Genomic DNA, 15,040 nt, shown 5'->3' on the forward strand with positions numbered 1-15,040 from the left:
GAGCAACGAGTACAATCGCTCATCACTAGTGGGGACTTTTCCTCTGATTGTTCCTCTCCTGGTTACAAATACTGATGTAAGACCCTGACTGAATACTGACCGTGTGACTCCGGCCTGCAGCAGATTCTCAGCGTTACTCACTGTAGTCCTGACACCCTGCAGAGTATTGCACCGCAAAACATTGCACCGCAGAAAGTCACTCTGCAAACTGCCCAACAGCGCCCGAGGGAGCGACGCTCTGCGTGTTCTCACTTCTCCTTACCATAGATGCTGTTAGCAGCCATCACAGGCTCATCCACTGACCCGTCGTATACCGGGAGCCCCCACAAGACCTGCCGTATACCGGGAGCACTCCACAAGACCCGCCATATAACCTGCCGTATACCAGGAACCCCCCACAAGGCCCACCGTATACCGGGAACACCCCACAAGACCCGCCATATACCGGGAACCCCCCACAAGACCCGCCGTATACCGGGAACCCCCCAAAAGACCTGCCGTATACCGAGAACCCCCCACAAGACCTGCCGTATACCAGGAACCCCCCACAAGGCCCACCGTATACCGGGAACACCCCACAAGACCCGCCATATACCGGGAACACCCCACAAGACCCGCCGTATACCGAGAACCCCCCACAAGACCCGCCGTATACCGAGAACCCCCCAAAAGACCCGCCGTATACCGGGAACCCCCCAAAAGACCCGCCGTATACCGAGAACCCCCCACAAGGCCCACCGTATACCGGGAACACCCCACAAGACCAGCCGTATACCGGGAACCCCCCACAAGACCCGCCGTATACCGGGAACACCCCACAAGACCCGCCGTATACCGGGAACACTCCACAAGACCCGCCGTATACCGGGAACACCCCACAAGACCCGCCGTATACCGGGAACACCCCACAAGACCCGCCGTATACCGGGAACCCCCCACAAGACCCGCCGTATACCGGGAACACCCCACAAGACCCGCCGTATACCGGGAACACCCCACAAGACCCGCCGTATACCGGGAACACCCCACAAGACCCGCCGTATACCGGGAACACCCCACAAGACCCGCCGTATACCGGGAACCCCCCACAAGACCCGCCGTATACCGGGAACACCCCACAAGACCCGCCATATACTGGGGACACTCCACAAGACCCGCCGTATACCGAGAACACCCCACAAGACCCGCCGTATACCGAGAACACCCCACAAGACCCGCCGTATACCGGGAACACCCCACAAGACCTGCCGTATACCAGGAACCCCCCACAAGGCCCACCGTATACCGGGAACACCACACAAGACCCGCCGTATACCGGGAACACCCCACAAGACCTGCTGTATACCGGGAACATCCCACAAGACCCGTATACTGGGAACACCCCACAAGACCTGCCGTATACCGGGAACATCCCACAAGACCCGTATACTGGGAACACCCCACAAGACCTGCCGTATACCGGGAGCACTCCACAAGACCCGCCATATACTGGGAACCCCCCCCTCACACAAACACAAGACCCACTGTATACCGGGAACCCCTCACAAGACCTGCCGTATACCGGGAGCACTCCACAAGACCCGCCGTATACCGGGAACACCCCACAAGACCCGCCGTATACCGGGAACACCCCACAAGACCTGCCGTATACCGGGAACATCCCACAAGACCCGTATACTGGGAACACCTCACAAGACCTGCCGTATACCGGGAGCACTCCACAAGACCCGCCATATACTGGGAACCCCCCCCTCACACACACACAAGACCCACTGTATACCGGGAACCCCTCACAAGACCTGCCGTATACCGGGAGCACTCCACAAGACCCGCCGTATACCGGGAACACCGCACAAGACCCGCCGTATACCGGGAACACCCCACAAGACCCGCCGTATACAGGGAACACCCCACAAGACCCGCCGTATACCGGGAACCCCCCACAAGACCCGCCGTATACAGGGAACACCTCACAAGACCCGCCGTATACAGGGAACACCCCACAAGATCCGCCGTATAACGGGAACCCCCCACAAGACCCGCCGTATACCGGGAACCCCTCACAAGACCAGCCGTATACAGGGAACACCTCACAAGATCCGCCGTATAACGGGAACCCCCCACAAGACCCGCCGTATACCGGGAACCCCTCACAAGACCAGCCGTATACAGGGAACACCTCACAAGACCCGCCGTATAACGGGAACCCCCCACAAGACCCGCCGTATACATGGAACACCCCACAAGACCCGCCGTATACCGGGAACCCCTCACAAGACTCGCTGTATACCGGGAACCCCCCCCTCAAGATCTGCCGTATGTCGGGAAACCCACGACACCCCTTACATAATAATAATTACAGGCCCTGACACCCCATAATTATCACCAACTACTGACATCCCACATCATTGGGTCTATTACAATTACCGGCCGCACACACAGGAGTCACATCATTCTTATGCTGGGTCAGGATCCAGAAACATGGCCGCCACCGTCCCGGCGACACCTTGAGTGCTGAGGCGCTGATGGCGTATTATTTCTGCGCCGCAGCCGGGGAGTCACGTGAGCCTCGCTGAGGATGGAGCCCGCGGTGACGGCAGCAGCAGGTACTGGAGGAGCACGCCTGGGATCTGTAGTTCTCCACCTCCTCTTGTCTCTGGTTTGGTGTGTAATGCCGGAGTTCACCGGCGGGATGTGCAGCTTCCTAATGACTGAGTCAATGCAACACCTCTGCCTGCAGCCACAGAATGGAAGCAGAGAGAGAAGCGTTGTTCCCATTCACTGACAGCAAGCAGTGTCAGAAATGCTGCAGAAAGGAAGCTCACGGTCTGTTATAGCGAAGTTCCCACATTACTGCCCCCAGAGAGCGGCGAACACAGTGTGAGCGTCCCCAGAGCCACACAGTCCAAAGACACCATCATATTACCGAGTACGGGGTGTGGAGGGAGCTCAGGAGCTGAGCACAGGGTGGGTGTGACATACATGTACGGGGTGTGGAGGGAGCTCAGGAGCTGAGCACAGGGCGGGTGTGACATACATGTACGGGGTGTGGAGGGAGCTCAGGAGCTGAGCACAGGGCGGGTGTGACATACATGTACGGGGTGTGGAGGGAGCTCAGGAGCTGAGCACAGGGCGGGTGTGACATACATGTACGGGGTGTGGAGGGAGCTCAGGAGCTGAGCACAGGGCGGGTGTGACATACATGTACGGGGTGTGGAGGGAGCTCAGGAGCTGAGTACAGGGCGGGTGTGACATACATGTACGGGGTGTGGAGGGAGCTCAGGAGCTGAGCACAGGGCGGGTGTGACATACATGTACGGGGTGTGGAGGGAGCTCAGGAGCTGAGCACAGGGTGGGTGTGACATACATGTACGGGGTGTGGAGGGAGCTCAGGAGCTGAGCACAGGGTGGGTGTGACATACATGTACGGGGTGTGGAGGGAGCTCAGGAGCTGAGTACAGGGCGGGTGTGACATACATGTACGGGGTGTGGAGGGAGCTCAGGAGCCGAGTACAGGGTGGGTGTGACATACATGTACGGGGTGTGGAGGGAGCTCAGGAGCTGAGTATAGGGCGGGTGTGACATACAGTGGGGCAAAAAAGTATTTAGTCAGTCAGCAATAGTGCAAGTTCCACCACTTAAAAAGATGAGAGGCGTCTGTAATTTACATCATAGGTAGACCTCAACTATGGGAGACAAACTGAGAAAAAAAAATCCAGAAAATCACATTGTCTGTTTTTTTAACAATTTATTTGCATATTATGGTGGAAAATAAGTATTTGGTCAGAAACAAACAATCAAGATTTCTGGCTCTCACAGACCTGTAACTTCTTCTTTAAGAGTCTCTTCTTTCCTCCACTCATTACCTGTAGTAATGGCACCTGTTTAAACTTGTTATCCGTATAAAAAGACACCTGTGCACACCCTCAAACAGTCTGACTCCAAACTCCACTATGGTGAAGACCAAAGAGCTGTCAAAGGACACCAGAAACAAAATTGTAGCCCTGCACCAGGCTGGGAAGACTGAATCTGCAATAGCCAACCAGCTTGGAGTGAAGAAATCAACAGTGGGAGCAATAATTAGAAAATGGAAGACATACAAGACCACTGATAATCTCCCTCGATCTGGTGCTCCACGCAAAATCCCACCCCGTGGGGTCAGAATGATCACAAGAACGGTGAGCAAAAATCCCAGAACCACGTGGGGGGACCTAGTGAATGAACTGCAGAGAGCTGGGACCAATGTAACAAGGCCTACCATAAGTAACACACTACGCCACCATGGACTCAGATCCTGCAGTGCCAGACGTGTCCCACTGCTTAAGCCAGTACATGTCCGGGCCCGTCTGAAGTTTGCTAGAGAGCATTTGGATGATCCAGAGGAGTTTTGGGAGAATGTCCTACAGTCTGATGAAACCAAACTGGAACTGTTTGGTAGAAACACAACTTGTCGTGTTTGGAGGAAAAAGAATACTGAGTTGCATCCATCAAACACCATACCTACTGTAAAGCATGGTGGTGGAAACATCATGCTTTGGGGCTGTTTCTCTGCAAAGGGGCCAGGACGACTGATCCGGGTACATGAAAGAATGAATGGGGCCATGTATCGTGAGATTTTGAGTGCAAACCTCCTTCCATCAGCAAGGGCATTGAAGATGAAACGTGGCTGGGTCTTTCAACATGACAATGATCCAAAGCACACCGCCAGGGCAACGAAGGAGTGGCTTCGTAAGAAGCATTTCAAGGTTCTGGAGTGGCCTAGCCAGTCTCCAGATCTCAACCCTATAGAAAACCTTTGGAGGGAGTTGAAAGTCCGTGTTGCCAAGCGAAAAGCCAAAAACATCACTGCTCTAGAGGAGATCTGCATGGAGGAATGGGCCAACATACCAACAACAGTGTGTGGCAACCTTGTGAAGACTTACAGAAAACGTTTGACCTCTGTCATTGCCAACAAAGGTTATATTACAAAGTATTGAGATGAAATTTTGTTTCTGACCAAATACTTATTTTCCACCATAATATGCAAATAAAATGTTAAAAAAACAGACAATGTGATTTTCTGGATTTTTTTTTCTCAGTTTGTCTCCCATAGTTGAGGTCTACCTATGATGTAAATTACAGACGCCTCTCATCTTTTTAAGTGGTGGAACTTGCACTATTGCTGACTGACTAAATACTTTTTTGCCCCACTGTACATGTATGGGGTGTGGAGGGAGCTCAGGAGCTGAGCACAGGGCGGGTGTGACATACATGTACGGGGTGTGGAGGGAGCTGAGTACAGGGCGGGTGTGACATACATGTACGGGGTGTGGAGGGAGCTCAGGAGCTGAGTACAGGGTGGGTGTGACATACATGTACGGGGTGTGGAGGGAGCTCAGGAGCTGAGTACAGGGTGGGTGTGACATACATGTACGGGGTGTGGAGGGAGCTCAGGAGCTGAGTACAGGGCGGGTGTGACATACATGTACGGGGTGTGGAGGGAGCTCAGGAGCTGAGCACAGGGCGGGTGTGACATACATGTACGGGGTGTGGAGGGAGCTCAGGAGCTGAGCACAGTGCGGGTGTGACATATCTGTACGGGGTGTGGAGGGAGCTCAGGAGCTGAGTACAGGGCGGGTGTGACATACATGTATGGGGTGTGGAGGGAGCTCAGGAGCTGGGTACAGGGCGGGTGTGACATACATGTATGGGGTGTGGAGGGAGCTCAGGAGCTGAGTACAGGGCGGGTGTGACATATGTACGGGGTGTGGAGGGAGCTCAGGAGCTGAGTATAGGGCGGGTGTGACATACATGTATGGGGTGTGGAGGGAGCTCAGGAGCTGAGTACAGGGCGGGTGTGACATACATGTATGGGGTGTGGAGGGAGCTCAGGATCTGAGTACAGGGCGGGTGTGACATACATGTATAGGGTGTGGAGGGAGCTCAGGAGCTGAGTACAGGGCGGGTGTGACATACATGTATGGGGTGTGGAGGGAGCTCAGGAGCTGAGTACAGGGCGGGTGTGACCTACATGTACGGGGTGTGGAGGGAGCTCAGGAGCTGAGTACAGGGCGGGTGTGACCTACATGTACGGGGTGTGGAGGGAGCTCAGGATCTGTGTCCGCTGTATACAGGGCAGATGTGAGACGTGTACGGGATGTGAAGCAAGCTCAGGAGCTGTATCCGCTGTATACAGGATGGGGGTGACAGACGTGTACGGAGAGTGGAGGGTGCTCAGGAGCTGTGTTCGCTGTATACAGGGTGGGGGGGACATACGTGTACGAGATGTGGAGCGAGCTCAGGAGCTGTGTCCGCTGTATACAGGATGGGGGTGACATATGTGTACGGAGAGTGGAGGGAGCTCAGGAGCTGTGTTCGCTGTATACAGGGTGGGGGGACATACATGTACGGGGAGTGGAGGGAGCTCAGGAGCTGTTTATAGGGCGGTTGTGACATGTACGGGGTGTGGAGGGAGCTCAGGAGCTGTTTCCGCTGTATACAGGATGGGGGTGACATACATGTACGGCGAGTGAAGGGAGCTCAGGAGCTGTGTTTGCTGTATACAGGGCGGGTGTGACATACATGTACGTGGTGTGGAGCGAGCTCAGGAGCTGTGTCCGCTGTATAGAGTGCGGGTGTGACACGTGTGGGGGAAGCTCAGGGACTGTCCGCTGTACACACACAGTGGGTGTGACACATGTACGGGTTGTGGAGCGAGCTCAGGAACTGTGTTCGCTGTATACAGGGCTGGGGTTACATACGTGTGCACGGTGTGTAAGGAGCTCAGGAGCTGTGTCTGCTGTATACATGGCGGATGTGACATATATGTACGGGGAGTGGAGGGAGCTGTGTCTGCTGTAAACAGGGCGGGTGTGACATACATATAAGAGATGTGGAGGGAGCTCAGGAGCTGTGTACAGGGCGGGTGTGACATACATGTATGGGGTGTGGACAGAGCTCAGGAGCTGAATACAGGGTGGGTGTGACATACATGTACGTGGTGTGGAGCGAGCTCAGGAGCTGTGTACAGGGCAGATGTGACACGTCTACGGGGAGTGGAGGGAGCTCAGGAGCTGTGTCCGCTGTATATAGGGTGGGGGTGACATACATGTACAGGGTGTGTAGGGAGCTCAGGAGCTGTGTCCGCTGTATACAGGGCAGATGTGAAACGTGTACGGAGTGTGGAGCGAGCTCAGGAGCTGTGTCCGCTGTATACAGGGTGGGTGTGACATACGTGTACGGGAAATGGAGGGAGCTCAGGAGCTGTGTCCGCTGTATACAGGGTGGGGGTGACATACGTGTACAGGGTGTGTGGGGAGTTCAGGAGCTGTGTCCGCTGTATACAGGGCAGATGTGACACGTGTACGGAGTGTGGAGCGAGCTCAGGAGCTGTGTCCGCTGTATACAGGGTGGGTGTGACATATGTGTACGGGGAATGGAGGGAGCTCAGGAGCTGTGTCCGCTGTGTACAGGGCAGATGTGACACGTCTACGGGATGTGGAGGGAGCTCAGGAGCTGTGTCCGCTGTATACAGGGTGGGTGTGACATACGTGTACGGGGAATGGAGGGAGCTCAGGAGCTGTGTCCGCTGTGTACAGATTGGGGGTGACATACGTGTACAGGGTGTGTAGGGAGCTCAGGAGCTGTGTCCGCTGTATACAGGGCAGATGTGACACGTGTACGGAGTGTGGAGCGACCTCAGGAGCTGTGTCCGCTGTATACAGGATGGGGGTGACATACGTGTACGGGGAATGGAGGGAGCTCAGGAGCTGTGTCCGCTGTTTACACGGTGGGTGTGACATATGTGTACGGGGAATGGAGGGAGCTCAGGAGCTGTGTCAGCTGTGTACAGGGCAGATGTAACACGTCTACGGGAGTGGAGGGAGCTCAGAAGCTGTGTCCGCTGTATACAGGGTGGGTGTGACATATGTGTACGGGGAATGGAAGGAGCTGTGTCCGCTGTGTACAGGGCAGATGTGACACGTGTACGGGGAGTGGAGGGACTCAGGAGCTGTGTCCGCTGTATACAGATTGGGGGTGACATACGTGTACAGGGTGTGTAGGGAGCTCAGGAGCTGTGTCCGCTGTATATAGGGTGGGTGTGACATACGTGTACAGGGAATGGAGGGAGCTCAGGAGCTGTGTCCGCTGTGTACAGGGCAGATGTGACACGTCTACGGGGAGTGGAGGGACTCAGGAGCTGTGTCCGCTGTATACAGATTGGGGGTGACATACGTGTACAGGGTGTGTAGGGAGCTCAGTAGCTGTGTCCGCTGTATACAGGGTGGGTGTGACACGTGTACGGGGAGTGGAGGGACTCAGGAGCTGTGTCCGCTGTGTACAGGGCAGATGTGACACGTGTACGGGGAATGGAGGGAGCTCAGGAGCTGTGTCCGCTGTGTACAGGGCAGATGTGACACGTGTACGGGGAGTGGAGGGACTCAGGAGCTGTGTCCGCTGTATACAGGGCAGATGTGAAACGTGTACGGAGTGTGGAGCGAGCTCAGGAGCTGTGTCCGCTGTATACAGGGTGGGTGTGACATACGTGTACGGGAAATGGAGGGAGCTCAGGAGCTGTGTCCGCTGTATACAGGGTGGGGGTGACATACGTGTACAGGGTGTGTAGGGAGTTCAGGAGCTGTGTCCGCTGTATACAGGGCAGATGTGACACGTGTACGGAGTGTGGAGCGAGCTCAGGAGCTGTGTCCGCTGTATACAGGGTGGGTGTGACATATGTGTACGGGGAATGGAGGGAGCTCAGGAGCTGTGTCCGCTGTGTACAGGGCAGATGTGACACGTCTACGGGATGTGGAGGGAGCTCAGGAGCTGTGTCCGCTGTATACAGGGTGGGTGTGACACACGTGTACGGGGAATGGAGGGAGCTCAGGAGCTGTGTCCGCTGTGTACAGATTGGGGGTGACATACGTGTACAGGGTGTGTAGGGAGCTCAGGAGCTGTGTCTGCTGTATACAGGGCAGATGTGACACGTGTACGGAGTGTGGAGCGACCTCAGGAGCTGTGTCCGCTGTATACAGGATGGGGGTGACATACGTGTACGGGGAATGGAGGGAGCTCAGGAGCTGTGTCCGCTGTATACAGGGTGGGTATGACATATGTGTACGGGGAATGGAGGGAGCTCAGGAGCTGTGTCAGCTGTGTACAGGGCAGATGTAACACGTCTACGGGATGTGGAGGGAGCTCAGAAGCTGTGTCCGCTGTATACAGGGTGGGTGTGACATATGTGTACGGGGAATGGAGGGAGCTCAGGAGCTGTGTCCGCTGTGTACAGGGCAGATGTGACACGTGTACGGGGAGTGGAGGGACTCAGGAGCTGTGTCCGCTGTATACAGATTGGGGGTGACATACGTGTACAGGGTGTGTAGGGAGCTCAGGAGCTGTGTCCGCTGTATATAGGGTGGGTGTGACATACGTGTACGGGGAATGGAGGGAGCTCAGGAGCTGTGTCCGCTGTGTACAGGGCAGATGTGACACGTCTACGGGGAGTGGAGGGACTCAGGAGCTGTGTCCGCTGTATACAGATTGGGGGTGACATACGTGTACAGGGTGTGTAGGGAGCTCAGTAGCTGTGTCCGCTGTATACAGGGTGGGTGTGACACGTGTACGGGGAGTGGAGGGACTCAGGAGCTGTGTCCGCTGTGTACAGGGCAGATGTGACACGTGTACGGGGAATGGAGGGAGCTCAGGAGCTGTGTCCGCTGTGTACAGGGCAGATGTGACACGTGTACGGGGAATGGAGGGAGCTCAGGAGCTGTGTCCGCTGTGTACAGGGCAGATGTGACACGTGTACGGGGAGTGGAGGGACTCAGGAGCTGTGTCCGCTGTATACAGATTGGGGGTGACATACGTGTACAGGGTGTGTAGGGAGCTCAGTAGCTGTGTCCGCTGTATACAGGGTGGGTGTGACACGTGTACGGGGAGTGGAGGGACTCAGGAGCTGTGTCCGCTGTGTACAGGGCAGATGTGACACATGTACGGGGAGTGGAGGGACTCAGGAGCTGTGTCCGCTGTGTACAGGGCAGATGTGACACGTGTACGTGGGAATGGAGGGAGCTCAGGAGCTGTGTCCGCTGTGTACAGGGCAGATGTGACACGTGTACGGGGAGTGGAGGGACTCAGGAGCTGTGTCCGCTGTATACAGATTGGGTGTGACATACGTGTACAGGGTGTGTAGGGAGCTCAGGAGCTGTGTCCGCTGAATACAGGGTGGGTGTGACATACGTGTACGGGGAATGGAGGGAGCTCAGGAGCTGTGTCCGCTGTGTACAGGGCAGATGTGACACGTCTACGGGGAGTGGAGGGACTCAGGAGCTGTGTCCGCTGTATACAGATTGGGGGTGACATACGTGTACAGGGTGTGTAGGGAGCTCAGTAGCTGTGTCCGCTGTATACAGGGTGGGTGTGACATACGTGTACAGGGTGTGTAGGGAGCTCAGTAGCTGTGTCCGCTGTATACAGATTGGGTGTGACATACGTGTACAGGGTGTGTAGGGAGCTCAGGAGCTGTGTCCGCTGAATACAGGGTGGGTGTGACATACGTGTACGGAGAATGGAGGGAGCTCAGGAGCTGTGTCCGCTGTGTACAGGGCAGATGTGACACGTCTACGGGGAGTGGAGGGACTCAGGAGCTGTGTCCGCTGTGTACAGGGCAGATGTGACACGTGTACGTGGGAATGGAGGGAGCTCAGGAGCTGTGTCCGCTGTGTACAGGGCAGATGTGACACGTGTACGGGGAGTGGAGGGACTCAGGAGCTGTGTCCGCTGTATACAGATTGGGTGTGACATACGTGTACAGGGTGTGTAGGGAGCTCAGGAGCTGTGTCCGCTGAATACAGGGTGGGTGTGACATACGTGTACGGGGAATGGAGGGAGCTCAGGAGCTGTGTCCGCTGTGTACAGGGAAGATGTGACACGTCTACGGGGAGTGGAGGGACTCAGGAGCTGTGTCCGCTGTATACAGATTGGGGGTGACATACGTGTACAGGGTGTGTAGGGAGCTCAGTAGCTGTGTCCGCTGTATACAGGGTGGGTGTGACACGTGTACGGGGAGTGGAGGGACTCAGGAGCTGTGTCCGCTGTATACAGATTGGGTGTGACATACGTGTACAGGGTGTGTAGGGAGCTCAGGAGCTGTGTCCGCTGAATACAGGGTGGGTGTGACATACGTGTACGGGGAATGGAGGGAGCTCAGGAGCTGTGTCCGCTGTGTACAGGGCAGATGTGACACGTCTACGGGGAGTGGAGGGACTCAGGAGCTGTGTCCGCTGTATACAGATTGGGGGTGACATACGTGTACAGGGTGTGTAGGGAGCTCAGTAGCTGTGTCCGCTGTATACAGGGTGGGTGTGACATACGTGTACAGGGTGTGTAGGGAGCTCAGTAGCTGTGTCCGCTGTATACAGATTGGGTGTGACATACGTGTACAGGGTGTGTAGGGAGCTCAGGAGCTGTGTCCGCTGAATACAGGGTGGGTGTGACATACGTGTACGGGGAATGGAGGGAGCTCAGGAGCTGTGTCCGCTGTGTACAGGGCAGATGTGACACGTCTACGGGGAGTGGAGGGACTCAGGAGCTGTGTCCGCTGTATACAGATTGGGGGTGACATACGTGTACAGGGTGTGTAGGGAGCTCAGTAGCTGTGTCCGCTGTATACAGGGTGGGTGTGACATACGTGTACGGGGAGTGGAGGGACTCAGGAGCTGTGTCCGCTGTATACAGGGTGGGTGTGACACGTGTACGGGGAGTGGAGGGAGCTCAGGAGCTGTGTCCGCTGTATACAGGGTGGGTGTGACACGTGTACGGGGAGTGGAGGGACTCAGGAGCTGTGTCCGCTGTATACAGATTGGGGGTGACATACGTGTACAGGGTGTGTAGGGAGCTCAGTAGCTGTGTCCGCTGTATACAGGGTGGGTGTGACATACGTGTACGGGGAGTGGAGGGACTCAGGAGCTGTGTCCGCTGTATACAGGGTGGGTGTGACACGTGTACGGGGAGTGGAGGGAGCTCAGGAGCTGTGTCCGCTGTATACAGGGTGGGTGTGACATACGTGTACGGGGAGTGGAGGGACTCAGGAGCTGTGTCCGCTGTATACAGGGTGGGTGTGACACGTGTACGGGGAGTGGAGGGACTCAGGAGCTGTGTCCGCTGTATACAGATTGGGGGTGACATACGTGTACAGGGTGTGTAGGGAGCTCAGTAGCTGTGTCCGCTGTATACAGATTGGGTGTGACATACGTGTACAGGGTGTGTAGGGAGCTCAGGAGCTGTGTCCGCTGAATACAGGGTGGGTGTGACACGTGTACGGGGAGTGGAGGGACTCAGGAGCTGTGTCCGCTGTATACAGGGTGGGTGTGACATACGTGTACGGGGAGTGGAGGGACTCAGGAGCTGTGTCCGCTGTATACAGGGTGGGTGTGACATACGTGTACGGGGAGTGGAGGGACTCAGGAGCTGTGTCCGCTGAATACAGGGTGGGTGTGACACGTGTACGGGGAGTGGAGGGACTCAGGAGCTGTGTCCGCTGTATACAGGGTGGGTGTGACATACGTGTACGGGGAGTGGAGGGACTCAGGAGCTGTGTCCGCTGTATACAGGGTGGGTGTGACATACGTGTACGGGGAGTGGAGGGACTCAGGAGCTGTGTCCGCTGTATACAGGGTGGGTGTGACATACGTGTACGGGGAGTGGAGGGACTCAGGAGCTGTGTCCGCTGAATACAGGGTGGGTGTGACATACGTGTACGGGGAGTGGAGGGACTCAGGAGCTGTGTCCGCTGTATACAGATTGGGTGTGACATACGTGTACAGGGTGTGTAGGGAGCTCAGGAGCTGTGTCCGCTGAATACAGGGTGGGTGTGACATACGTGTACGGGGAATGGAGGGAGCTCAGGAGCTGTGTCCGCTGAATACAGGGTGGGTGTGACATACGTGTACGGGGAATGGAGGGAGCTCAGGAGCTGTGTCCGCTGTATACAGATTGGGGGTGACATACGTGTACATGGTGTGTAGGGAGCTCAGTAGCTGTGTCCGCCCTATACAGGGCAGGGGTGACATACATGTATGGAGAGTGGAGGGAACATTTATCAAAGAGACGCATAGCTGTGCATATGAGCTGCATGCAGAAAACGGTGGCAGAGTTGAAGTGAAAACCGAGATTTTGTATTTGATATTCATGGAAGTAAAACAATTGGGGTGGATGTGGCCGTAATTGCCCCCATCACAGCTGACACCCCCATGCTCCGCAGGAGTAATACTTCATCGTCCTCCATCATTTTCTTGTCGCTGGGCAGGAATGTACACGCTGTACATCATGTCGTCTGTATACAGCTCCTGGTGATTGACGAGACGGCAGCGACCGCAACGTGTTAATCAAGTATGAGCGGAAACGGAGGTTTTATTCCCTGCGTGCCGCGATACGGTGTCACATAGAAATAATTTAATAGGCAATTTATAATATGAAGCCGTTGCGTTACAACACTGGAGCGAAGTGTGAATCATCACTGACAACGCATCCATAATGCCAAAAACCACTGATGGACAGGTGTAAAATCATTAACAACCAAGGACTTGTCCAGCACAGATCACGAATCACAGGGTGATATACAACTGTAGTCAGCAGAATTGTGAGTGCAGCTCCGAACTGAGTCTCAGCATTCCCTGCTTGTATATTGACTGCAGTAGCAGAATAGTGAGCGCAGCTCTGGAGCATAATACAGCCTGTAACTCAGGATCAGTAATGTATGTACACAGTGACTGCACCAGCAGAATAGTGAGTGCAGCTCTGGGGTATAATACAGGATGTAACTCAGGATCAGTAATATAATGTATGTACACAGTGACTGCACCAGCAGAATAGTGAGTGCAGCTCTGGGGTATAATACAGGATGTAACTCAGGATCAGTAATGTAATGTATGTACACAGTGACTGCACCAGCAGAATAGTGAGTGCAGCTCTGGAGTATAATACAGGAGGTAACCCAGGATCAGTAATGTAATGTATGTACACAGTGACTGCACCAGCAGAATAGTGAGTCCAGCTCTGGGGTATAATACAGGATGTAATTCAGGATCAGTAATGTATGTACACAGTGACTGCACCAGCAGAATAGTGAGTGCAGCTCTGGGGTATAATACAGGATGTAACCCAGGATCAGTAATGTAATGTATGTACACAGTGACTGCACCAGCAGAATAGTGAGTGCAGCTCTGGAGTATAATACAGGATGTAACTCAGGATCAGTAATGTAATGTATGTACACAGTGACTGCACCAGCAGAATAGTGAGTGCAGCTCTGGAGTATAATACAGAAAGTAACTGCTTTATCAGTGTATAATGAGGGTGGATGTCTGTCCCTCTTCTGATGTCTTGGTCCCTGTAATGACGCCCGGGAGCCCGTCGTCCGGGGTGTGCGCTTTATGGCTCTGTCTTGGCTCAGACTTTTGTTAATCAGCGGATGTTTTGTCGGGAGGTTTTCCCGTGTTCTATCGATCGTCGTCCTGCTGGAAGACAATAAAGAATATATTACTACTTTATTGTCAGCAGCACCGATCCAAGGTCCGTTAACGCTGAAGCATCTCTCGCTGTAAATCAGCCATGGCGGTGACCGTATCGCCGTCGTTACACGTGGCCTCTGAGGGGACGATAAACTCAAGGCAACTGCACTTTCAGCTTCACTTTCCTTTGTTCAGTGATTTTACTTTTGGGATGTTGCAATAAAAATAATTCTGAGCAGCGAAAATCACATTGACAGAGACAAGAATCCACGGAGCGTTGCTGTAACGTAGGTGCTGGGGGCGACGCCACGTGTAACATAAGGAGGTAAACCTGCACCCCTATTTTAATATACAGTGGGGTATTTGATCCCTTGCTGATTTTGTAAATTTGCCCACTAACAGAGACATGAACAGTCTATAATTTTAAGGGAAGGTTAATTTTAACATTGAGAGATAGAAAATCAAAAATAAAATCCAGAAAATCACTGGTATAAATTGTATAAATTTATTTGCATTTTGCAGTGAGAAATAAGTCTTGTTTGCCAGAGGGA

The 15,040-nt window shown here is 54.4% G+C and overlaps 1 protein-coding gene across 4 annotated transcripts in view; it reads left to right on the top strand.

Moving 5' to 3' along the window:
• The first annotated feature begins 2,551 nt into the window (after positions 1-2,551).
• HSPBAP1 (HSPB1 associated protein 1) overlaps positions 2,552-15,040 on the top strand; it is a 56,390-nt gene continuing 43,901 nt past the window's right edge. For 2 of the 4 annotated variants that reach the window (XM_069732622.1, XM_069732625.1), the window contains exon 1: positions 2,552-2,606. In XM_069732622.1, the coding sequence (XP_069588723.1) occupies positions 2,579-2,606 (28 nt within the window). In that variant the 5' untranslated portion in view covers positions 2,552-2,578. The remainder of the gene's footprint in view (positions 2,607-15,040) is intronic. The other 2 variants (XM_069732621.1, XM_069732624.1) reach the window with 1 other exon arrangement.

Source organism: Ranitomeya imitator, chromosome 7 (genome assembly GCF_032444005.1).
Source record: "Ranitomeya imitator isolate aRanImi1 chromosome 7, aRanImi1.pri, whole genome shotgun sequence".
NCBI classification, from domain to species: domain Eukaryota; kingdom Metazoa; phylum Chordata; class Amphibia; order Anura; family Dendrobatidae; genus Ranitomeya; species Ranitomeya imitator.